The sequence below is a fragment of the Rhamphochromis longiceps genome, linkage group LG3 (genome assembly GCF_057381845.1).
Source record: "Rhamphochromis longiceps isolate RC_006_pf linkage group LG3, R_longiceps_female_GT1.1, whole genome shotgun sequence".
In the NCBI taxonomy this organism is placed as follows: domain Eukaryota; kingdom Metazoa; phylum Chordata; class Actinopteri; order Cichliformes; family Cichlidae; genus Rhamphochromis; species Rhamphochromis longiceps.
Window position 1 is genome coordinate 45,918,454 of NC_140559.1, and position 26,506 is coordinate 45,944,959.

At 41.9% G+C, this 26,506-nt stretch overlaps 1 protein-coding gene across 2 annotated transcripts in view; it reads right to left on the bottom strand.

Moving 5' to 3' along the window:
• Nucleotides 1-355: 355 nt before the first annotated feature.
• rell1 (RELT like 1) overlaps nt 356-26,506 on the bottom strand; it is a 33,527-nt gene continuing 7,376 nt past the window's right edge. Inside the window, exons 2-8 of one of the 2 annotated variants that reach the window (XM_085399761.1) lie at nt 22,932-23,129; nt 19,299-19,370; nt 13,481-13,535; nt 8,468-8,716; nt 6,273-6,405; nt 3,997-4,040; nt 356-3,918 (exon numbers count right to left, since the gene is read on the bottom strand). In XM_085399761.1, the coding sequence (XP_085255887.1) occupies nt 4,005-4,040; nt 6,273-6,405; nt 8,468-8,716; nt 13,481-13,535; nt 19,299-19,370; nt 22,932-23,129 (743 nt within the window). In that variant the 3' untranslated portion in view covers nt 356-3,918; nt 3,997-4,004. Of the gene's footprint in view, nt 3,919-3,993; nt 4,041-6,272; nt 6,406-8,467; nt 8,717-13,480; nt 13,536-19,298; nt 19,371-22,931; nt 23,130-26,506 lie in introns of those variants that run through there. The other variant, XM_085399762.1, reaches the window with a different exon arrangement.

Here is a 26,506-nt window from a genome sequence, read left to right on the forward strand (position 1 = left end):
AAAAAGGAGTCGAGCATTGTTAATCCTCCGTCTAGCGCTCAAAACACCCCTCCATCTCCATCTCATCTCCATTATGTGGAAATAATATGATAGAGAGCCGGAGGTCGACAGACTACCTCCTTGAGATGAATAAGACAAATCATCTTTTCATTACGGCGCCGAAAAAGAGAGAGAGAGGGGCAGTGAGCAAAGAAGGAAATGAGACAGAATAGGATATGAAGACAGATGGTTCAGTCGCACGAGGGAAGGGGAGGGAGACGTCAGCCTGCAGGTCAGCGGACACTGGCTTTAATCATTGCAATGCGGCGGCGATGCAGTGCAGGACAACACAAAAAGAGGCGACTTCATGGTTTAAAATGTGTTAGTCGATTTTATTTTTGTCTTTGTACAATGAGGAAAAAAGACAGACCCATAATATCAAGAACAAAAAGTGCATGCATGTTTAAAAGAAATAAATAAATAAAAAATGAAATGGGTGACACATCTGCATGGCTCTCCACTCAGGGGAGGGACTTTTGCTTTCTGGTTTTAGTCACGGTCTAAAAACTGAAAGATGACGTCACACTGACAACAAGTAGGCAAACAAACTTTTATGTCTACAACTGGTGGAATTACCCTTTAAAATGTGCTTAAACCACCACATGAATCAGCTGTTACGTGGTAATCGTAGAAAAAGTAAAAAAATTACAACCTTTACTGTGTATTTCTGTTTAAGATCTTCTAGGAATAACCTTTGAAGTTCATCTTCATCAGAAGATAGCGAGAGTGTTCTCTGCCTCTGCAGCGACCCTTGGAAACTATTCTAAATGTCATCAAACTACATCTTTATTGTTGCACACTGAGGTGTCAGACGTTGTCATTAAAGGTACAGGGGAGCTTATAAAATGTCTTTATGGGGTAAAAAGAATAACTTAACACATCCTTCAGTAGTTCAGCTTCTCCCCGGGTTGTATGATTAAACTTTGGGTGCAGTCAGTGATGCTGACTAGATGGGAAACCTTTGACTTGGGTGAGACCAATACTGGAGTTTTGGGGCAGCTGCATATTTTTGAAGTAAAAAATAAGTTGGTGTTAGTTCAGGGGCCAATCCAGCAGTAAATTCTGAAACTAGCAAAAAGCTTAAACTGCGTCCACAAAGGACGCAACCGGCTCATCACTTTGAATCTGATCATTGGTCACAAGCAGTAATTTCAGGATATGGTTACCCGGGTAACCCCCTAATGTCTTTGCTACCAGGAAGTATGTCAGTCATAGGTATTCTTTATTCTCACTGGTAGTTGTTTCAGTTGCTCACCTGCATCTTTTGCGTGTAATCTCCTGAAGTTGCCAAGTAGCATTCACTTTCTACAGTTTTTGGTCGTCACGTCGCTGCTAATTGCTTCCAGTCTGCACACAACTCAACTGGAGCGATCGCTCGTCTCTGAGCCTCTACTGTCACGCTGTCCTGCAACATGCTGAGACTGTTGTAAATACTAAGTCACTGACACCTGCATCATCTTCAATACGATTTAGAAAAGACGAAAAAAATCCAGACTATAACTGAAACATCTCTGATACGAACATTGTTGCTATAGGACTACATCAGGTGCTAAACATCAGCCAATCAATACAACAGTTTTAACCACAGGGGAAAACGTCTTAATAACATCTTTCTTTAAGGGGCGTCCACACAGGAAGTGACTAAAAGTGACGTGGAGATGAGAGACGACTGAAAGTCAAAGACACATTGAAAAGTTGGCGGGCCCTGAGTTAAACTTTTCTCTGCCTGGACATTAGCGAGAGAAGCGACTACCAATGAGAGCACAGGAAACGGCTGACTGACATTAGATAAGTTAGTAAAAACATACAACAGGGTTACCTAAGCAACAGGAGCCTGGAACGGCTGCTCATGACCAACTGTTGTGGCGAGCACTTCCTGTGACACCGCTTAACCTTCATGTAAGCACTTTTTTCTATGCTTAAGTGCTTTTAACCTTATTTAAGGGGAACTCGGGGTTCAGCATCCTGTCCAAGGATACTTTTACCTCCAGACCAGTAGAGCCGAGGATAGAACCGCCAACCATCTGATTGGTACATGACCAGGATCACCATTACAGAATCACGATGGAAAAGCGTTACATTTACATTTTTCAAATATTGTATTTGATGACATAACAGCATCACATGAAACTCTGATATAACATCATATTTACGCTGATCTACGTTAGTGCAATGTTCCAGAGACGTCTTTGGTTTGGTGACCACAGAGCAAACCTGCCGAAATTATGGCCACAAGCAACATGATCCACTGTGTTTATAGGCTTTTTGCCCACTTCCTTAGAGGTTAAGAGCAAAGTTAGCATGGCCACAAAAGTGATAGGATAAAGAGTGAAAATGAGTACACACCTCATCTTGCATCAGCCCATGGCACTAGGCCATCCTCACGTACTCACTTTAAGAGGTTACATTCACAATAAGACTATTTCCTTAAAGATGTAACTCACTCAGTACTCTGCTCTACACAGTAAACGATTCTTGATACAGTAAACAGAATGAATCACAGCACCTACCATCTGACCTTTGCCTCGACACACCTGTGCGAGCACAAGCACGTTTAGAAACGAAAGGCACATCTCATTAGAAAGAGAAAATAAGGCTTACATCCTGGTGGGCCTGCTGATAACATAATCCACAATGGATTAAACCATTTGTGCAGTATCTGCTCTCAGGATGGAATATAATAAAGGCAGCTCACGCTACAATACAATAAATCCAGGCTAAATTTAAAAAAAAAAAAAAGGCTTTGATAAATTAAGTCAAGGCAGAACGAAGTCGATAAGAAAACAAACAGCCTCATAAAAACCAACAGTTCATACTGAGGCTCACTACATCACAGCGTCGCCCTTTTTACTTTAATGTGTTTACAAAAGGTTTTAACTCAGAATGTGTTTCATACGTGTTCTCTACGCTAATATAACACAACACTGATATAAACTGTATTTTTGTTATTAAGGATACACTATAGCACAAAAAAACAAATCTAGAGTGGGACCAGTGCAGTATGTGTATCAGCTGCTTTCAGTTTGTCTTTTAGGTTTTGCTTTTTCATTTTAATTCTCTGTCACGGTGGTGGAGACCAAAAACGGAGCTAAAAGGAGTGATTACCAGGCTAGACTCCAAATGTATGCTAATATCTTCCAAGTTGAATGTATTAGCAGGATGCTGCACAGGACAAAAAAGAACAGAAATAACAGACTAACAGAAAACATCCAGCGAGCGGCTCGTGTCTGAATATTTGAACCGATTTGCTCTTTGACCCGGAGTTCTTATTAAAAGGGACGATCAGGTTGACATGCACTGTGAGGACAGTTTGTCATCCTGTTCATATGATTACAGGATGTGAGAACCTTGCTTTGGTCACGCCTGCTAATGTTCCCGTTTAGCGTCTGGCCACGATATACTCCTTCCTGTTTGGTTAATGATGACCTGAACTGGTTCACAGACCTGTTCCTGGGATTTAGTTCTACAAATAAACCAAGTAATACGTGTTTAAAACCTCCTTGTGAAACTGTAATGCACAAGCATCACGGACCAGTTGCTTTTTGAGGAGTACGGCTGTAGTTTTTGGGAGGGACAGCGCTGGTCGAGCCTCCATCGTTACATCAAGCAGTTGCCCGGCTTTTTTTTTCCCCCATTTACTTTTTGACACTCCTGGGCGAGGCACTGCTGTCCAGCTACCATTTCAAGTAGACACACCTGAGCCATCTCTACTTGTAAAATCACCACCACCATCAGCAGCAGCAGCGCATCACTCCCTGTGGAGCGACAGGACAGGGGGACGATTCCCGGATCCATCTGTCCCTCCTGCACTGATGTTGAAAGTTCTTATTTGGGTTTAAAAAGTGTCCAGATGTTGCTCCTCTTCTCCTTTTTTAATAGCTGTAAGAAATATAAAAGAATATGTAAACAGCTCTGAAAAATTAAGACACGCGTGCAGCCGATGCAAACACACTTTACCTGGTTTTCTATCGTTTCCCCTGGTCCACGCTGTCTGTCTGCTCCTGGTAGAGAGAAAAATACACAGACTAATTAACACATTGAACAAATAAAATAATAAAAAATTATAAAATCCATCCAAGAAAGGTAAAAGTCAACATGAAAGCTGACAGAAAATGAAACAAACACAAAGACCTTTATCAGCAGGAAAAACTGTAGAATTTATGAAAATACAGTTAAATGTTACAAATTTATACCCTCTTTCACATTTCCAAAGCTGTCCGCTGGGACAGAATGGAGTCTTTCCTGGGCCAATCCTGGCCCCGGGCCCTTATGTTTGACACCTTCTAGTTTAGTGCTTTGTGAAGTAGCCCTCATGTCTCGTTCATCAGCATGTGCAGCCAGTTTTAAAGAATGATCGTACTCAAAGACTTCAAAACAAAAAAGTGTTGAGGACTGTGCACTCAGTGTGTGGCGAGTTCACCGATCCACTAATGCAGAAGGAGAAAACCTCTCTCCTTTTCATCTCTGGCGTTGCCTCTGCAACTGATATTGATATTTCTGCACTTTTGTGTCTCTGGCAACATTTCTCAGAGAGTGCATTGTCTGTATATGGCTGTAAATATACAGAACATATACGTAGCTTTCTTTTTTAAACAGCAACTTGAGCCAACTGCCCCCCGTCAGAGCTGGTTACCCGTCCAGTTCTCATGGTCTGCTGCCAACCTCAATGCTACTGGAGTAGAGAACAACTCGTCAGGTTGCTGTTCATGTTTAGGCACATCGCTTTGAAGCCGATCGTCGGTCACTAGCAGACATTCCAGTCTCTGGTTGCCTAGGTAACTCTGTAAAGTATTTACCACCCATGTCATATGTCACTCGGCGGTATCTTTCACTCTCACTGGTTTTGCAAACGAGCAAAAAAACAAAAACACAGCCATGTAAAACAGAGTCGTGTGACGATTAGCTGTTTACGGCTAGCATCCATCAAGAAGAAATGCTCACATGTGTGAATGAACATTAAATGTGATGATCAAGGATTCACCTTGATGGCTAATTTCACAGCAGGAGCACCACCCACCCGATTTCTCTAAAGACCTTTGCAGTTTGCTGCAAAGCGCCTGAAAGCACCTTTTTTTGTTGTTCACTGTTTGTTTTTGTTTGAAGAATATGAAAACACGTTATCTGCGAGGAAATTTCTGTTGTTTAACGGCAGCAACAGGACGACGCAGCTTCCTGTTCCTGTAAACACTAAATTAGACATCGAAAAGAGACGAGTGGATGCTGCTCACGATCACCTGGAGCACAGCATTTCATAAACCAGACTTCCTGTGATGTAAACAGAAGACAGCAGGCCGGAGGCTGGTCTTCTTTTTTTCTCCAGCTCTGGATGATGAATTTTTTAAAGACTCGTTTATTCGTTTTTTCTTACAGCCACTGCAATAAACAGCATCAGTGAACAGAAACTAAAAACTACTGTCCATGAATGCAGCTTTTACTCCATCTCATTTATTCTTATTGAAAATACTAGAAGTAATATTTCTCTAGTGCCATGTGTTTATATTTATTCACTAGAAGTCTCCATCTGGACCTGAGTGTTTGCAGACTTCTACTGTAAGTGTTGCAGGCATTTTACTGACTTGTTACCTAAAAGCACAAAGTTTAGAGCCGAAATGACAGGTCGCGTGTAGTTCAGTACCTTCAGGCATTTTCTAAAGCTTTCCCACAAGGGTTAGGAGTGTTTATGGGAATTTTTTACTGTTCTTCCAGAAGCACATTTGTGAGGTCAGACACTGATGTTGGATAAGAAGGCCTGTCTCACTGTCTCTACTCTAATTCACCCCAAAGGTGTTGGATCAGGATGAGGTCAGGACTCTGTGCAGGCCAGTCAAGGTCTTCCACACCAAATTCTCTTATGTCTTTATGAACCTTTCTTTGGTGCACTGGTGTGCAGTGATGTTGGAACAGGAAAGGGTCATCCCCAAACCGTTCCCACAAAGTTGGGAGCGTGAAATTGTCCAAGATATCTCGCTATGCTGAAACATTAAAGGGCTGAGACCAACTGCTGAAAATCAGCCCCACACCATAGCAGTGATTTTATAAACCTTTGGTTATTGAAGTGACTGAAACAACTAAATGCAATGATGTGGATGGTTGAGTAATATAGTGCATATTATAAAGAGAGGAATGTGAGATATGTGCACGCATAAATATTTATGGATACATAAGAAACGGAGCTCTTCTGCAGGCAAGACAAAAGCAGAAACAGGTAACATTTTCATCACACACACACACACCTGAGGGGACTTGGATGTTGGTCGACTGTTCGGCTCCACCGCTGTGGGCGATGCGGGGACGCTCCCATTAGAGTCTAATATCAGCAGAGTTCGCCGCTCCCTGGCTGGTTTTTCACACTTTGTCACGCGGAACCTGAGAACGATAGAAGGGTTTGAATGTTTGTGCAGCCTGCGATCCAAATGAGAGAGCTGGTCCAGGTCGCAGGGCTGGCTCAAACCCCTGTTCTTAAGCAGCTGACATGACAATGACTACATATATACAGTAGAGTGTATGAAGAATCATATTTTTACCTAAAAATAAAAGAGAATTTAGGTGGCACTTCATAAATATTATATTTACATGGAAAAATGACCAAGTTAAAAACAGAAAATGGTCTGTTATTGAGTGATCTAGGACAGAAACTCAGGTCATAAGCCATTCTTAGACACACACACACACACACACACACACACACACACACACACTCTCTTTCTTGGTTTCTTACTCACCTAAACATGACATCTCTCTCATCCGCCCACTCTAAAGCTTTAATTAAATCAGCAAATGAATATTTGTATCCAGGTCATGCTGACCCCTGTGCATACGGCGCCATTCATCTAAGTGCGCAAATGAAAAGAAACCTCTTCGCATCCCAATCAGCTCTCAGCGGGACATTGAGGAAGGCTGCGTGACGGCGAAGAGGCTGCACACTTTCCCGGCCTCACTGGTGGATTGAGAAATGGTCTCTTTACTTTAAACTGGATCTAGGACACAGCGGCACTAGATTTATGATGGGAGTACACTGCCAGGATTTAATTCTCACTGTGGTGAATTCTTCTTATAATTACTGAAACTAAAAGTCTGGACATTGAACACAAACACAAGAAGAACCAGAAAAATTCCTGCACACTGCAGGATCATTGGGTTGATGATGAGGGTGTCCAAATTCCCTGCACAGACATTGTAAAAGATGGACATAGGTGAACCCGGTGGAGAAGTGCCTTAAAGCTGCATGCTTTGCCCTCATGACCAGTAGGGGGCGACTTGTCCGCCTCAACAGCCCTCAGCTCTCTTTCTGATTACATTATGCGCTCAGTTGCCAGTTTCAGGTCAATACCAGAGCCAGAAAATAGGATTATGTTCATTGACGAACAATTTTTCAATCAAAAGTTGTTCGCCAATGAACATGCAGTGTCTATGGTTTCTCACAGCTCAGTCAGAGCAGCTCCTTGCCATGTCCAGTTTCTAAACAACAAGCAGGCAACAGCGAAAATGCTTGATACTTTTACTTTTTTTTTTTTTTTTTTTTTAAATAAGACACTAACCAGTGACATCACTGCGATTACACCGTTTTATCTGTCTATGGTACCCTCACATTTGTTGCAACATTGTCCGCTGGTTTAAGAAAGCATTTTTGCTAACACCATTTTATTTGCAAAAAACAAATGTGATGGAGAGGGGCGGGTCGCTCGCTTAAAAATGACTTGTCAGCCACAACTCATCAGCCAATAAGCATGTGATATCAGAAACTAATTTTCTTACACACTTCTACAGGACCAGAACTCTTTTTGGAACCACAGCTATCGCCATCTGGTGGCTTTAAGAGAGAATGCAGGTACTTCGGGATTGGCTTTTCCAACCTGAAGCTAGGTCATGTTTTATACTGATTTTCTACAAGGGGACCAAATACACATGCTTTCTGCAAGCAGCTTGATGTCTATTAAATTGTAAGAATAGCTCCTGTCATCGATTAATGCTTTAGAGTTGAGTGAACACTCACTAGTCAACATGACAGTCCTGGTGATATCCTGAATAAGATATTAGAAGTCTGCTTATTAATGTTCGTGTCTCGGTTTTGTGAGGACCTGTGCTGTTAACAGTGGCACGTGGAGCAGTCTGACCACAAGTTTCTGACCTCCCAGTGTGGTATCAAAGTGCATGAGATGCTTGTGCCTTTTAAATGAAGTGTGAATATTTTCGAGAGTTAATGTTTGATTGTTAGCGCCGTGTGTGTGTCTGTGTGCACTCAAGCCTAGTGTCCCTCTGGGGCAAACAGTGTGTCATTTTTCATTTACTTCTGCTAATTAAACCACCTCGTGATGCGATTCTGAGAACATTTTAAAGGCAGGAAAATCATCAAAAGGCAGTAATACACCCAGGCTTGTCCTTCAGTTATGATTCAAACACACACACACACACACACGCACACGCCCACCTGCCTACAGCCAGGACTGTGACCTCCACACAGTTACTGTGCCGCAGCTCTGCTTTGCGGGCTGACGGCTTCCTCATTAGCGGCCATTTCTTCTGGTTGCAGCGGGTGCAGATGTTCTTGTTGCCTCCCAGGCCCCCGATGGTGTGCAGGTGGTTACAGGTGTGCTTGGCTGCTCCCGGGGGCGCCCCCGGCGATACAGGTGTCATTGGAGGAGTGGGAGTGCCGGGGGAGGTGGGGGTGAGCGGAGGACTTGAAGATAAAGGAGGAGAAATGTGTGATCCTCGCAGCTCTTTCTTCAGATTGCCACTTTTTAAAAGCCTTCATGAATTAATTACACAATATTATTGTGAAATGAACTAAGAAATCTTTTATAGGTCAACAACTGTAAACATCCAAAATGTGAGGTAAGAGGAACAAACCCCAACACGAGCTAAAGACTTCGGCCCATTTTACCCAGAGCATTTAAGCTCGCTGGATTCTGCAGTGCTTCCCTTATCGCAGCCCGCCGCTGCAGAAATGACACATCAATATTTCATACTTCAAAACAATTACTGACAAGCTCTTTGAGAACAATCACCCTCAGTGATTATCTTTAAAGTAAAAATGGAAGCAGTTTACTGCGGCTGCAGGTGAAGTTTCAGACACAACATAAGTAAACAATTAGATAAGCCCACAAATAGAAGCAACGCAGACGCGAAGGGTGTCGCGTCACATGATATTTGTTTCCAGCTTCCTCCTCTGAGAGTTTCTTCTTCATTCACTCCCCGTGTGTTCACACACCACTTTGCATTTAATCATTAGTTATTATTAATCTCTGGCTCTCTTCCACAGTGTGACTTTTGTCCTCCCTCCCCTCACACCCAGCCCGTCGCCTCAGATAGCTGCTCCTCCCTGAGCCTGGTTCTGCTAGAGCTTTTAAAAGTAGTTTTTCCTTTCAACTGTCACCAAGTGCTGCTCAAAGGAGGCCATCTTTGTTGAGGGTTTTTTTCTAATACTGTGGAGTCTTTACCAGTGCTGGAACAAAGTTACATATTTGAGTAATGCAGTATTGTAATGCGTTATCTTACTAAATTCAGTAATCATGCTACAGTTAAAATTACGTTGTGACCTGTATTACAAAGATTATCCGTGCCTGGCAAATAGAAAAGAAAAAAAACATGTGTACTTGCTACAATCAGCTGATTTCAGTTCGTGTGTGTCCAGGACAGGAACAGCTGCATTCCACTGCTTCAGCTCTTTGCAAGCCTCTGCACAGACAGCACGCTAACACTAAGCTAGCCAAGAACCCAGAGTGATGGTAAAGCCGAGCACATGCAGACCCCAGCCCAGCAGCCAGAGCCTGAACTTCAACAGGTAACAAAGGCAGTGATGAAGCTTAAAGCCTCAGCTTCTACCTCTTCATGTTTCTATAGTAGAATCAATCGTCATCTTTGCTTTGTGCTGATACCTGCGCTCATGGCTCTGGTAGCTATGATAGCTGGGATAGGCTTCAGCCCCTCCCCAGGACACTGATAAGGACAGCGGAAGAGAATAGATGGATAAAAAAGGGTCTTTAGACGAGAGTTGTTATTGTTGATGTTGATACTGCACTATATAAATAAAATTTAATTTAATTTAATGAGCACTATGTACTTTTAAGCCTCAACAAATCTGGTTATTGGGACATTGAAAGCCTTTAATGCCTTTTAAAAATTATTCCAAGAAATGTGACAGCTCATAAACATATGCAGCCACTGCAGATTGAGTCATTGGCCAATAATAGGGTACAAAATGTGATTTTGGTCCACCGGAAGAACAAAAGACGTGATGTTGGAGATAAAGTGACGAGAACAGGAACTGCTGTGGAAAGATGATGAGAGGGACTAAAGGACGGTAGAGAGGTGGTGGAGGACTGATGGCAGGAGAACGGAAGTTAAGCACTGAAGCTGGAGAGGCAGATAGTGAGCTCTGGCGACACTACAGTCAGTCACTCTCCTCCTTGAAGCCTTTTCTCCATCCCTCTCTCCTGCTTCCTCCCTCTCTCCTTCCCCAAGTATCCAATAAATTACCCCCACCGATATCCTTTCTTCCCCTCCTATTCTGCCATCTCTAAGTGATCCACTGGCAGGCTGCCCATCCTGGCTGAGAGCGCGCGAGAGAGAAAGACAGATGTGGGACATAACAGCAGGAGAAACTACCACAGAGAGCCATCTGAGCAAAATGAAAAAGCGAAAGGCAAACTAGGGGTGGAAATATGTGAAGGAAAACATTTGGAGAGAGAACTGAAGAAGTGAGACACATGAAAGTGACGCTGGGGATTGTGTGTGAATTCACAGTTTTCTAGTTTTTTTTCCCCTTTTATGTATTTATATGTTTGTTACAGGACACTCGGTGTGACACAGCAGAATACCTCAGTACCTAATCCTTGGCAGATGCAACACGGCTACCATTTATCCACACTGTTTTCTCCCAACAAAAGAAAACACCTTTCCTCTCTTATCTCCTTTCCGCCCAGCACAATATGAAGCGGAGAGAGAAAGATGACAGCAGGAGAGAGAGAGATACAGAGAGGGGGGAAACATACTCCACTAACTCGATTTACTTAGACTCCTACTGTCACAAGCATCTCCTCCTCTAATCCATCTATCTGCCCAACTCCTTCTCCCCCTGTATTAGAGGCAAAGCACCACTACACTTGTTAATGTGCACTCCTCTGCTCATGGCTCTGTATGGACGGAGGTGGGACGGTGAGCGGTGTTTCCCCTGCACCGATTTTCTCTGTTTGAGGTATGATTGCTCCAAGGAGTAAAGACATTAAGTTACAGGCTTGCATGCGACCTCACCAAAATACGTCTGCTAGATTATAGAGGAGTATTAGGCCAAAGCCCATCATCCTGTGTTTGCTGGTTGGGGGGGTCCAGTTGCAACGCTATCAGCAGGAGAGCTACTGGTGCTCTAGCCGTGGCTTGTTTCCCTGCTATCAGCAGCTTTTATTGCACTTAAAGCTACACAATAAGCTCTTATGAACCCCCAGTAATGTCTTTACGTCACCTCCACGCTCCACCGTGTCATAGCTCTTTTACGGGTGGTGGGAGACACTCCATATGCATTCAGGCCATCGGGTTTTATACTACTGGGTGATCCTGGCCACAGGCAGCAAGCTAAAGCTGCTTTAGCTCATAGCTGCCCAGTTTTCACATGGTATGCTAGACATGTCATTTAATCTCAAGAGCAGCTATTAGAAGTGATTTAATGTAATAATTCTTGTCACATACTGTATATAGTGTGATTTCTAGCAGACCAACAGCTTCGTGTTTTGTTAGCCGCAACACACGTTTAACATGGAGACCTGCTATTCAATGAATAATGATAATCTTATGATAAAAAAAAAAAAAGTATGTAGCAGAAATATATCTTTTACCACCATCTACATTGTGAAAGTGAGTGATGAATACACAACAGTATTCTTTCCACATTTACTGGTCAAAACATCTTAGGAAAAACATTTTGAATGTTATTTGAGGTAGCTCAGATCAAATGGCTAAACAAGTTTTGACTGCCGATTCTTTAGATATAGCTTTTATGCTGTGGTGACCTTCAAAAGTAAAGTTAATTCAAATAGTCCAAAATGACCACCAAATAAGGAACTTCAGGTATTTCATAGCACTGCTAAGTGGCAAGACTCAAAGGACTTTAGCTAGCCAACTTAAGCTAACTTAAGCTAGTTAGCATTATGTTATATAAGTTTCTTTGTATTTTCAACTGACCCTAAAACAACTTAAAGGTTTTTAAAACGGGAACTAGATTTCTTTGTTTGCGACATCAAGCTAAAGCTAATACCAAACAAAAGTTTAAATCAGATTGGAGTTTGCTTGGCAGCCTGATTTACACACAAGGGGAACCACAAACAAAGGTAACATCACATTTCAGATTAGAATGGCCCTTTACTATCATTGTACATGTGCAACAAAATCTAATATTTATTCTATTCTATTTTCAAACTACTTTTTATAGAAAAGACATTTATGATGATCAGTTTAGTTGTCATAAAACTGTTTTAATAATGCTACATATTACACTTTTTTTTTTAACTGTATAAATTACAAAAGTTATACAGCCAATATGCTAATAACTCAGTTTAACAGATTAGACACTATATATATTAAATACCTTCTAAGGTTCACTAACTTCAAAAGTTACTCTCACTTATTTTGTCAGTTAATTTAATTTAGTTCAATACCATTTTATTTATATAAAGTCAATTCACATCAATAAACACATCAAGATGCTTTGTATTGCTTAGTCAAGTCCCTTCGATACCAGAGAGAAAATCCCAACAATCCCTTTTGGCCAAGCACTTGGTGACAGTGGGGAAGAAGAACTTACCTTTAAGAGGAAGAAACTTCCAGCAGACCCAGGCTAAGAGCGAGGCAGCCATCTGCTAAGGCCAAGTTTTTGTTAACCAACAATTAACTGTGGATTTGATCTATAAATGTCTATAGTTCGATATTTGACCAGAAGTTCAAAGTCTATAGTGAACATTATTCTTCTAACAAGTGATAAGTGGCTCGACTGACTAACCATCCAAAGCTTCTGCTGTTCTTAAGCCTCCAGCATTTCTTATATTTTCACTCTGTTTAATTACTTGATTTTACAGCCAAGAATCTTATGAGGAAATATGTCAGCAGCTCCAGTTACTATGTTTTAATAATCCCACAATACAGTGAAGTGGCGCACAGTGGCTTTTTGGGAATGGTCTCCAGCTACGTGTCCCCAATCGGACCCTGCCAATGTGGATAGGATCAGGAGGAAACTGTGGCCTCATTGCCTTGACTCTTCTTGTCCTGCTCTGCATGCTCTCAGTTCAGACACACTCAGACACAGAGTCTCAAGGAGGCTTATGGTGCCACCTGGTGGTCAAACCAGTTAGTACACAGAGTCTTTGCCCAATTAATTTAAGATGAGCCCAACAAAGACAGAAAGCCTTTTTAATAACAGATGGACTTGTTCTTCACAGCGTGAGATCACACTTACCCATCCGAATCAATGCTGTTTTCATGAATCATGGCATTTAGGGCATCAGAGTTTGCTAAAGAGGGAGAGAGAGAGAGAAAGTTATACGCTTATAAAGACGGGGGAAAAAAAGGGAGAGAGACGGAGGGAGATAAAAGTCGTGTTGGGAATTAGTGAGGAGTACGCTCCAGTGACTTCAAAAGCAGAGCGCTTATTGAAAGATGGCTCGAGCAGATTAACTCTTTAACACAGCGAAACGGCACATCACATGCAATCACTGAACACATAACAACTGTACACAGAAGACCTCGGCTGGGTGGGAGGAATCTGCCAGACCGTGAAAACTTTTGTCTGGAGCAAAGTTGCTTCAGAGTGTTACTCGGAAAAGTTTCAAACTTCCACATAACCGTCGAGAATGCAGCCTTCGGAGGTAAAGTTTGAAAAATTCTCACAGTGCGCACGATCAACAGCGCCCGACCTCTGCTTGCAGACAAAGTAGCTCAGGCGTAGATTTACATAATTTGCTCCCAGAGACACATTTCCCCAAGGCCAGGCCTCGATGCATTCACTGACTTCACTAACACACCGCTGTGTACACAGATAAAGAAATCTGTGCAGAGTTTGTGACAAATGAGCTGCACACACACAAACAAACACAGATGACTCATGTAGGTGGACGTAGGAGTTTCATGTTAAGATTTCACATCAGCGTTCACAAACGTCTGCCTCAAACTTCCTCCTCGTGTCATTAAGGAAGCCTCGGTGAACGGATGTTAATTTTAGTGCAAAAACATTATCTACTTGTTTTTGCCAGAAGAAGGCCCTAACATGAGTAGTGGTCAGAAGAAAGAAAATAAAATGTTGGCATATTGTTGGTTCATGCACAGCTCTCTTAATTTCAGTCCTTCCTTTTCTTTTTCAGTCATTCTGTTGTAGATTTGCTACTGTGCGATCATAGTGCATGACCAGTTTGAGCCAAGCTTTAGCTGTCAGACAGACGGCCTCGCATTAGAATAATTTGGTATTCAGAGGAGTTCTTGGTCGACTCAGTGGCTGCCAGGTGTCCGGGTCCTGTGGCTGCAAAACAAGCCCAAATCATCACCCCTGCTCCACCGTGCTTCACAGCTGGTATGAGGTGTTTGTGGTGATATGGTCGATTTGGTTTCCTCCAAACATAGCGCTAGCTAGGTCTTGTGGTTTTTTAAGATGCAACTTTACAAAGTTAAACATTGTTGTCATGTGCTTTTTAGAAAGAAGAGGGTTTCCCCTGGCAACCTGTTCTGTTTTTCTATTGTAACTAATTGTAATTGTGTTGTCATGAACTTTAACATTTAACATGCCAACTGAGGCCTGTAGAGTCACAGATACAGCTTCTGGGTTTTTGTTTCTCTGAGGGTCTGACCTCAGACTGAATGACTGACAGCTGAATGTTTTCCATTTGTTAATAATCTTTGATGGATATCAAATTGTTTGGAAATGCCCTCATAACCCTTCACAGACGGATGGACAGGAACAGTTGCTTCTTTAAAATCGTCATCCTTCCTCCTTGCTACTGTGCTAACAAATAGTTAAACACACCTGATGTGCTCCAGAGCAGCAAACTATCAAAACCTCTGCTTTTATAGAGGCGCTCACACTTGCTGATGGTAAATTAATCATGTGTATTTGACTAGCAGCAGTTGGCTAACCTCTAAACTCGTGGAAGTAGTGAACTGTGTACTGCTCCTGAATTTTAGCTTAATTTTTGCTAACTAAATAATGACACCCACTCTGGAAACCAAGTGAAACTAACCTGGAAAAAGGGGTCACTATGTCATCACTTTAGAAACGGATAATGTTCCTTTACGTCTTTTACAAAGTAAACTTTTGGATGAAAAAGGATAATTTTGAGGAAATTATTTTTTTTGTAACCCTTTACAAAACATTCCCTGAAGATCATTGTGAAGATTTCAACTTCAAAGGCAACTTTCCCTGAAAGACTTTCTGAAATATTCCTAGAACATAATCTTGAGGTTAAAAACATGCAGTTATGTGCCTAAATGTGAGGTAAGGTATGTGACACTGCCGAAGCAAACTGCAGTAAACATTTCAGCAACTCTTTAGCTTTCAAACTCTCAAACATCTTCTTCTCTTCTTTACTTGTCTTAATAGTATAGCTGAGTGGTTCTTAAACTGTGGAGTGGGACCCACTACTGGGCGTGGAAAACCAGGTGGAAAATATAAAGTAAAATTAACTTCAAATAATGAAGAACTTTACTTTTAAATGATATCTGACCAACAATACCAATAAAAATGAGTAAAGTTTTTCCACACTGTACATGTTCAAGTACTTCCCACTGGTTGCAAACATGGTAGTGACTTTTCCTTTGTTTGATCAGTAGAGGGCAGTGTTTTCCTTTGTCTGATCAGCCATCAGAGCGGTGCACGCTATAGCATTCAATTCCTCCTCTCTTTATTTAGACTGAAACGGCTGTTGCTGCAAAAATGTTGAGTGGACACAACAACTTCCTGTTTTCATTAGAGAGAGAGGGGGGGAAAAAAACAGCTACAGAGATTTCTTTTTTAAATCTTAACCATCGGCCAAGTTTCCATCAGTTGAGCAATGTTGAAGGGTGAGAGAAGGTGTAGTAAAACAGATATTTATAAATAGAGAGCACAATGACGTGCTGACTCCACAGCAGACTGACACAGGCGAGTCACGATAATCAGAATCCTACGAGCATGACTGCTTCATAAAACAGCCGTGAATCAGCTCAGAGCAAACGTACAGCTCAGGACAATGATGGCCAGTCACCAACATGGGACGATACAGCCTTTGTGTATCACAGGATTGGGTCAAAGTGCAATATTGAATTACACCTAAAGAATCAATAGGGACATGGCACATTTTCAACTCTTATATGATATAACTTCTTATAGATGGGTGCTATACGGCAGCGGTTCCCAACCTTTTCTGCACCATGGACCGGTTTAATGTCAGACAATATTTTCACAGGCCTTTAAGGTGTCGCGGATAAATACAGCAAATTAAAATGATACGACCAAGACAAAAACTGTGGTATTTTGTAAATATAATAATAAACGTCATTTCACTGTGTAACTGTGTAACTTTATTAACAGTGTCCTCCAACAACATTGAGAGTAACATCCTCCTCTCTGCCCCTTAATGCTCTCTGGTCGCTATGGTAACGTGTAAATATTTCTTTAAAATAAGACGCACAGCTACAATTCGGGAAAAGACCCAGGGAAACCGAGTTAACAATAAAAACCGTGAAAACCATAAATTTCACGCCTCAACTCTCGAGACTCACGGACTGGTACCGGTCTGTGGCCCGGGGATTGCTATTTATAAATTCTCTATACAGAGCTTACATTTAGTAAACAACCTGTCATAAAACCAATAAAACAGAAATATTTTACAAGCCTGTCAAAAACTTCTTTAAAACAAAAAATCATATTACAGTGGAACCCCGACTTACGAAATTAATTCGTTCCCGAGGGTCTTTCGTAAGTCGAAGCACCCATCGCCCGTTTTGACTGAGGCGATGCTGAACGATAGGCTATAGGTTAATTGCTAGCTAGAACAACAATACGTCGTCTAAGTGGAACAGCGAAGCGCAAGTACTGAAGCCAAGGGGTTGTCACATGATTCGGAAGGCATTGTGGGCATTGTAGGCTCAGCCAATCAGAACCAGCAGATTTTGTTACACGGGCATTTTGCCGTAACACAGGCAAAAATATTGCCGCTCAGTGCCTTCGTAACTTGAATTTTTCGTGAAACGGGGTATTCGTAAGTCGGCGTTCCACTGTATTATTATTATTCATTAGGCAAATATGCATTTTATATCAAATTTGAGCCGGCACACTGGAATTCTTGTCAGTAATTAATTAAGCACAACATTAAACCAGTAAGACTAATTTTTCGCGTTCGAGAATTCAAGTAAATAATTGTCTCAGTTATGGTGGCGCTCTGATAAATGTGTTAAGCGCTGTGTCCTGCTACCAGTACGTTTGGACAGTGGTGTGAGGTAACAGTGTTGGTGGAAAGTTTGAGCAGCGCTGTCAAAGACCGAGTCCTCTGTCTGCCCTCAACCCTCCAAACACCGGGGTGAACAGCTACTTTTCCAGCCTCTTAGACTACACACGGCGTCCTAACAGCTGGTGCAGAACGCTGCTAACTTTTACTGTATAATCTTCAAAGTATAACCGTCTCTTTCTTCTCTTTCCTCTCCTGCCTCAGTATAATTCTCTGCCTTAGCATTTAAAAGCCTGTTTTGACTCTTAGTTTGTACAGACATATATCCTGAACTCAGACTGGGCTCCGCAAAAAGACTTGAATAAATCCTTTTGTCCTCCTCCGCTGCAAGAGATAGGTGTTTAACACAGAAGTGGCACTAATTCTTAAAATGCTGATCAGAGCTAACGGCAAATAAATGTCTCAGCCGGTCTGTTTGTAGCAGGAGAGAAAAAAAAATAGAAAACCTATGAAGTAAATATTTCGTTTGAAAAGTTCCAGATTAAAAATGACCTAAAACTGAACTTTAGACTGAGTCATCTGCATTTTTTCAACTTTTTAAAAAGACCATATCGTGAAAAAAAAACCCAAACAACCCCAAAACATTTTTGTTCCTTTGCCCTGTGGTGCTAGTTGCCATCCATAGATCGGTGTGAGATGCCAAGTTTTGGAGCCATCAGCTGTCTTCTCTTGAACATAATGGAACTAAATGACACCTTTCTTGCAGCAATGTCTCCTTGCAGAAGCCATGACCTGGTTACTAAATATATAGGAACTGCTGTCTTTCACCAGTCATGTCACTGTGCACAAGAAAGCGTCCATCTACCTGTGAAACGAGGCTCAAGCTGTGACAGGATGGAAACACTGCTCAGTCCAAAAAAAGGAAAATAATGCTATCGCTACCTTGTGCATTTCTTTTTTCCTGAGTAATGGGGTCGTGACTTCTTGAAGAGATGCTGTTTTCTTGAGCACAACAACGCAAAGTGCTCCTGCAATTTAGTTTCATTTTATTCACAAGCAGGCAAACATCTACAGCCAGTATTTACAAAACCGGAGCAACTCAAAACTAAATAATCAAGATGGATAAACTGCTCTGCAGGCCAGTGGAAAAAAAATGTGCATATTTGACTTTGGTGGGGGTGAACAAGTGGAACAGGGCGTCTTCTATTACACGAAAGCATCCTCTCTTAAGGAGTCAAGTCACAGACAGCTGTTACCCTTCTTTAAATTCAACATCGCTTTACAGTTATGGGAAGTTTATTGGTGCTGTGGAAAACAATCCACACTGTCAGTAAAGACCTACGATGCCACAAATCAAGCTGGTTTGTGTTTCGCACAATGCTGCCATCGATCCTCGTCTCTGCTGCTGCCGCGTTTGAACGCGGCTCAACAAAGGATTACAGAGGATAACACGCTACAAAGCGTTTGCAGTGATTTATCATGAATTTAGCTTCCTCCAAAGGGAAGGAATGGGATGAAATCGCAGATGAAACACTCGTGTGACTTGTACTCAAAAGCGTGAAAACCCCTACGTCATAACAAATGGTCTCAGATTCTTCTGCCGTTGTCCTGAATGTGAACTTCCACTAAAAGCTTCATTTCTGAGCCAGACTCGTCTGAGAAAACACGCACGGCTCAGAGTCCACAACTGACTTCCTTCCCGAGTAGCGTGTGACAATGTACCAAACAATAATGCCAGCTGTAATCGCTTCAGGGAAGGAGGACAAACAGGGGCCATTTCCCTGAAGTCACAGGTTCACACCTTCAACCAGAAATGACAGGTGCTCTTATGTAAAAAACAAACACAAAGCCTTGAATACATACCTTCATTTTTCATGATGTAGTGGACAATCTGTCCAACCGTGTCATTGTAGTCACTGAAGGTGTCATTGAGCTCTGGAAAAACAAACACACACGAATAGAAACATCAGTATTATTAAGCACTGAGCTGAAGGGTCGCCCGCTACAGAAACATGATACATGTTGAAAGAAAGTCAGCCTCACACAACTATGCCAGGCACTGAGGAGCAAACAACTCCTGCAGATTTCCACTGTTTAGTTTTCTACATCAGTGAAAACGGAAAAAATCTCCAAAGTGAAAATCCTAATCTTAATCGGACACTTAAATCACCCTCACCCATAATTTTAACAAAGGCAACGTGGCTGAAGCTAAAGCTATCCAGAGCTCAGAGCTAGCCACAAGCAGCCTCGGTATGAGCAAACGATCAAAGCAGTTTTAAGGAAAATTATGGAGACGAGCAGAAAAGAGAAACTGGTCCATGTAAGTGAGTAGTGACAGCTGGGGCAGGCGGCATCCTTGAGTTGGATCAGAGGATAAAAAAAATAGATGGCGCTTCAGTAAATTTTCATATAAAAGCTGGTATTTAAATCGTGGGTAAGTAGTGGTCAGCAATATACAAATCAAGGCTGGTAAAAGCACAGCACCAGTTCAGTCAGTGCAGTCTCCTGCTCATGCTGCACTGAACTAATTCCAGTCACTTTCTCCTTTACTTTACTGTACTATACACATTACACACTACAATGTTGTGTGTAGAGTATGCATAGAGAGAATTAGAAGCGCAGACTTTAGTAAAAATACTCTCTTCATGCATGTTCTTCTATTCTTGGCTTTACAGGATGGCACAGAGAGAAGTTAGTGGATTTCTATAACTTCTCAGGAATAAAGCTTTACGTTTGTAAGAAGAAGAAGAAGAAGAAGAAAAAAGAAGAAGAAAGTCTGCTTAAAGGGGAAGGTGGCCTTAAAGGAAAAGGAGCATTCAAAACAGCAAAGTAAAGCCGAGCTGATGCTAAAAGCCTCCGTACAGCTAAAGGGACGGGGAAAATTCACAGTGGATTTTTTGTGGCCCTTATACCGTATCGCACTTTGATCCATTGTTGACATCAGAAATATGTTTTAGCACAACTATAACGCTTCTGTGGCAGATGTTTATCGATCACACACAGAGCTAAAATGTTCCTTTTGAGTGATTATTGCCAGGAAGAATCAATGACTGTCCCTCGCTCACGCCGTCCCCGGACGTTACTTCCTGCCATTTCTCAAAAGGAAATTGTCAGATTTCTATAATATTGCAAATTCGTCGCAGTAATCATTCAACTATGCAGAACAAATCCACTGGTCAGCACACACCCCTGTGAGGCACTTCCTGGAGTTTCCTTTTGATTGCTTCCTCAGTTTTTCCTCGCTACTGATAAACGTAAATTGGAATCCTCTGGTATGCAGAGGCTGACTGCGAGCAGGAAACCTGACACTGAGGAGGAAAAAAAGGGAACGCTTGACTGACTGACCGAGCGAGGCCGCAACACAAAGCAGTGTTGTGTTTTTGTTCTAACGTACGATAGGGTAGGGCTTTTTGAAGAAACAAACACACACAAACAAATAGATGGCCGGGAAAAACCCTAATGGACTCATGACTATTGTGCTGCCAGCAGCAGGAGTTTGCACTTACTCAATGAGCGAAACCCGCTTCACGCCTGTACTTTCCAATACCAGCTCTTGACATAAGAAACTGAGTTGTAATTCACACAGTTAACTGGAAAGATTAATGGGAATGGTGGGGACATCATATGTAAGGGAAAACACTGGCGTGCGGTGCATTGCGTGATGGCAGGAAGTTGGACAGCGCAGCGTAAACAGCTTATTCTTTCCATAACATTTCTCATGCCTGCGACAGAGCCAGGGTGATTGCAGAGATTTCACATATGCGCTCAAGAATTACTAGAACGACAGACGAGCAGGCACGGCAGATGTAGAAGGAGGGAAACTGAGTGAAGTGCGCACACAAATCCCACAGTAATTACGTTTCACCTCACTGAACTCCACATGAATGGATGAAGGGAATGCTAAAAGTCTTCCTGGTTTCTGCTTTCCTGCTTCCAAATAAAATGACAGCCCTTCTAAAAATGCACCCCAACCTCCAAAAGAGCATTCCTAAGCTCACGTTTGTCTATTTCATCTTCTGAACGCATAAACACCGAATAACGTAAAGTTCAGTCTGTTTGTCTGTTATACAGGAAGAGCTTGAAATGCTATTGCTTTGAGATGCCATTCACGTCACACGCCACCGCCTGCGTCTACGTTAAGTAACACACACAAGGTAATTAGATTCAGGAATGTAGTCTAGGGTTGAAAGCACCAGAACGAAGGTGATTTCTGCCTTCTAGACGTCTTATTACCACATGACAGGCAAATGGAAAAGATCACATGGGCCGATGACTAATTTGGAAACTCGTGCAAAAAAAAAAAAAAAAAAAAAAAAAAAAATCATCTGCTGTGCGACAGCATCGCAGATGATTTACTGAGACGTGGACAGGCGTGATCATAAATACTTTAAATCCTTTAGATTATGAAACAGTTAACGATAGTATTTATGACGAGCAATGCGTATTTACGCAGTGCCTCGAATCATGTGGACGTTGGATGAGTAAGGGATTTGAGGTAAACAATGCACACAATTGAGCCTCTCAGCTCTAATCGCGCTGCCAGCTCAACATGTCATGAGACCTGAATCACAGTCTCAAGCTGGAAATGGAGCGTCAGCGGGGTCCAAAAAGATGACAAATGTTTAAAACAAAAGAAAGGGGAAACAGAGACAGTGGGTGAAGAGAACTGATTTCATTGTTTTCTCGGTTGTGCAGAGGCTAAGCTAAAGGACCGACAACACTGACACTGCCTGCAGGAGGCCGGGTACGCCTGGATCTGCATCATAGTCATGTTCTGCTACTGAAACTGTGAAGCCAGGTCCCAGTTTTGAATTTGGGAGACAGACACAATCTCTACATTTAAGATTAGGCTTGAAACTTTCTTCTTTGATAAAACTGACAGTCAGGGCTGAATCAGAAGCCTCCCTTTGTTATGCTGCGACAGGCTCGGTCCGCTGCGGGACTTCACGTGACACACCGAGCGGTACTCCTCCATCAACCTCTTCAAACTGCCCGCGTGTTTATGCATCGCTGCAACATATCATTACATTTTTGCCCTCTGTCTCCCTCAGTCTGGGTTTTGTCCCGTCTCCCTGCGCTCTCTTTTGTCTTCTCTTTTTCCCCCTCGTTTTCCCCGCATCTGCCAAATGATCGAGGCCCTCGCTGAGACTGGTTTTGCTGGAGGTTTCTTCCTGTTAAAACTGGGTCAAAACTAAATTGAATCTGTAAGGCTTGTTTTAATTTAACCGGTCCTATCTTTGACAATGAACTGGGGTTACCTTGGCTTGCCTTATTTAAAGAAGAAAAAAAGGCCCTTTTTTTCTGAGAAGACACATCAGCAACACAACGACACGTCCACTTGGATTAATATGAGCCTGGCTGTGGGATAATCTTTGGCTTGTATTGTATATAGGCGATGGATGATTTAAGCCTTAGACTCAATAAAAACATAAATCCAACGATACTGTCAAATTTCTCAGAACCTCCAATGACCTCCCAGAATCTCTGAAACCTTACCTCCGCCCAGCTCGGGATCTTTGACCTCTTCCTTACACTCCTCCTCGTCATCATGGTCTGTGGTGCACCGGTAGCCCTTCCTTTTCAGCACATGACAGATCACCACACCGAGCAGGCCCAGAAGGAAGAGAATAGGCACCAGCACAAAGGCGATGTAGTACGGATTGGTCCCGCCGCTCGTTCCAGCACTGTCACCAGCTAGAGGATGAGAAACAATTAAAATTAAAAAAGAAAAAAAAAAAAAAAAGCAGTAATTCAATACATGTTTGTAAGGCGGCGCAGAAAAACAAAACCCTTGTCCTCACAGCACCTTTCACTGCAACCTGATCTCTACAAAGGGTGTGAGGAGAACACATGAAGGGTGAGCCGAACAGCTGATGGGATTCAAATGTTATCAGCTGCAACATGAACTTGACGCATTTACAACTTTGAGCACGCATTTAGGAAGCAGGCACAAACTTCAAAAATAAAAAAGCTGTGAAGAACACTGGGAATGTTTTCCAAGGTTTTTAGTTTCTGTCTTCGACTGGTTTTTTTCCCCTTTTATTGATTTATTTCTGAGTGAGGGAGGAGAGCAGGCACTCCTGTAAACCAGCTTTACAAGGGTCCCATAAACTGTGATAGCAGTCAGTCACATGTTTTATTTAAGGTGACTTTAATGCATGTTAAACATAACAGATGTAACCCAACCTGGGCGTAGCGGGCGGTTACATCATCAGACAGACGACAGCAGAAAGCAGACGCAAGGACCACAAACATCTCACCATTTTAGCTCAATCTGCCTCTGCTCCCACTCCTACCTGCCTACCCGGGGGTCTAAAGTCCAGATTATTGGATTGGGTACAATAAACATCTCCTGGGCTCCAAATCCTGTACTTTCAATTAAAACAACAAAAATATATTTTGAAGATAAAAAAAAAAATTCAGGAGGTCTTGCCACTGTCATCCAGGGATGTCAAACTCACTTTACATCATGGGCAACACACAGCCTACTTTGATCTCAACTGGGCCAAACCAGTTTACTACACATTCAAACCCTGAGACGTCTCCATATCAGAAAAAAAGAAGTGCACTTTCAACAGAATGTCTCCGTTTTTCTACATGACAAAGAAATATTGCTGCAGTAAATCAAGGAAACCTGTCAGCAGGCCTTGCACATGTATTTCTTACATTTAAATTGTAAGAAATAAATGTGCAAAATTTAAGAAGATGCGCTGGTAGCTCGATGCCCAGATTTTCAAGTAATTATAAAACAGAAAGTTTTTGTTCTTCACAAAAAAAAAAAAGTCCTTTTTCCCAAAACTGTGGACTTATTGTAAAAAACAAACATTTCTAAAGTAGATTGTGAAAAACAGGCACCTATCTGTCATTTAGTTGTGTATCCATTACTTAATTACTTTGTTAAAAGACACAAAGATACCACATTTCCTCAAACAGTAACATTTACCTTAGTGGTGGTAGGCCTGTACTTAAAGCAGGTAAACAGTGTTAATGTTTACCTGATCTAAGTAAGTTTTTACTGTAGTATTCACATGATAGCAAGTGATGACTCTTCCACCGAATGAACTTATAAGCTCACCCAACCCATATGGAAAAGAAATAGTAAAAACTTATATGATTTACTCATGAAAGTGGCCACTTTCATGAGTTTTAATGAGTTTCATTATATAATTTTTCAAGGGATCTTATATCTGTTTTCACTCTTATATGCTTTTCATACAAGTTTCACACAAGACAGATACAAACTTTATAAGATTTATATATATCTTTTCCATATGGGAAAGCTCATGGGGAAAAAAATTGCTTAAAAATCATAATTCATTGTATTTACGCTGCACGGTCAACAGAGGACTGCTTGCACTAATCTGTGACAGCAGGGATGCTCATCAAACCAGCCACCCACTGCACCCATGGTGTCACCGCTAATTATGATAAATAAAACACACCATGAGCAAAATAACTTTTAACCTGACTTCCATTAGATTTGCTGTTGCAAGTACAAAACAAGTCCCTTCAATTCAACTCAACTCAGCTTATATAGCACCAGTTTACAACAGCAGTCACTTCAAGGTTTTTATTATATCGTAAAGGTAAAGACGCTACAATAATAGATAGAAACACCGGCGGTCACATCACCCCCTATGAGCAAGCAGTAAGAAACCTCCGGCAAAACTAGGCTCAGGAAGGGACAGCCATCTGCCACAACCGGTTGGGGTTGATGGGAGGGGGAAGCGAGCACAGAGAAGAACAGGACAAAAGACACACTATGCGTGACAGAGCCACAGTTGAGTAATGAATAACTGCAATACTGGTGTATAATACAACAGAGAGTGAAAAAGAAATGCTCACTGCATCATGGGGCAACCCCAGCAACCTAGGCCTATTACAGTAAAGTAATATCACCACCTTAACTACTCCACTCCCCATTTTAAGCCATGGAGGAAATATGAAGTGTCAATAATGCTACTGATGCCAATATTTTCAGAACACAACTTTTGTAAAACTGTAAAATGACTAAAACTGTAAATGTTTGAATGTAAAAACACAAACAAAAAAAAGCGTAAGTGTGAATAAATCAGATGATACTATGAAATATTACATTTTGAACCAAACATCTCGATCAGGTCAAAGTTCAAAGGTGAGGTACCACATGACGCATTCCAGCTCTACAAACAAGAGAGCTTTTGTCTGCTCAGGTCTGTGTGTGCACAGCACAAAGAGACTCGGGGTGGGTCTGATAGAGAGACGCAGACAGAGAGGGCAGCACGACAGCTAATCTGCACGAACTATAGAACAGCACCACGCGCGGAGACATGTATCTAAATACTAGCTTATGTGCACCCGATGCATAAACACATTAGTGCTCCTCCATTGTCCCAGTTCCCTGGTGCCCAAACCTGAACACACTGATCATTGTCTGCTGACTGACCAGCCTGTTACCAAAAGTTGCATGTCTATGAGCTTGCAATAACAGTGACAACCACACTGTTGGAACAGCACGGTCCTGTGCGCCTCTAAAATGACTCAGAAGTAATCACGGGCCAATTAGATGACTGTTTTAAAATAAAATAAGACTGGAGACTAGCAAATGGCTTGAACGGGGTCACTGAGGAGTTTCTGAATTGGAGCCAGACATCTTTTCTGTAACCACAGCTGGTGCTGTGGTGGAGCTCCTATAAAAGAGAGAGAACTACAAACTAAAGCTAGAGACATGAGCACTTCACAGAAGGGGATTAACAAAATGAATTTAAACGGCAACAACAGCGGGGCGGCGGTTACATTAGTTTCCAGCTACAACTTCTAAGAAACATTTGGACTTTTTGGATTTTCTGTTGAACGAAGAGGTTGTTTTCTTTTCGTTCTTGACTAAAGTTGCAGTTTTGTGAGCTTTTTTTTTTTAAATTACTGATAAAATATCAGCAGTGATAACCATTTCCAAGAACCCAAGCTGATATCTAAAAGTTTCTCCTTTTATCCAACCGCTGTGCAGACCAAAACATATTCAATTTTCATGATTAATGGTGCAGATGTGGAGGGCAACGAGAGACCAAGAACAGGCCATTAAATTGGGGTCA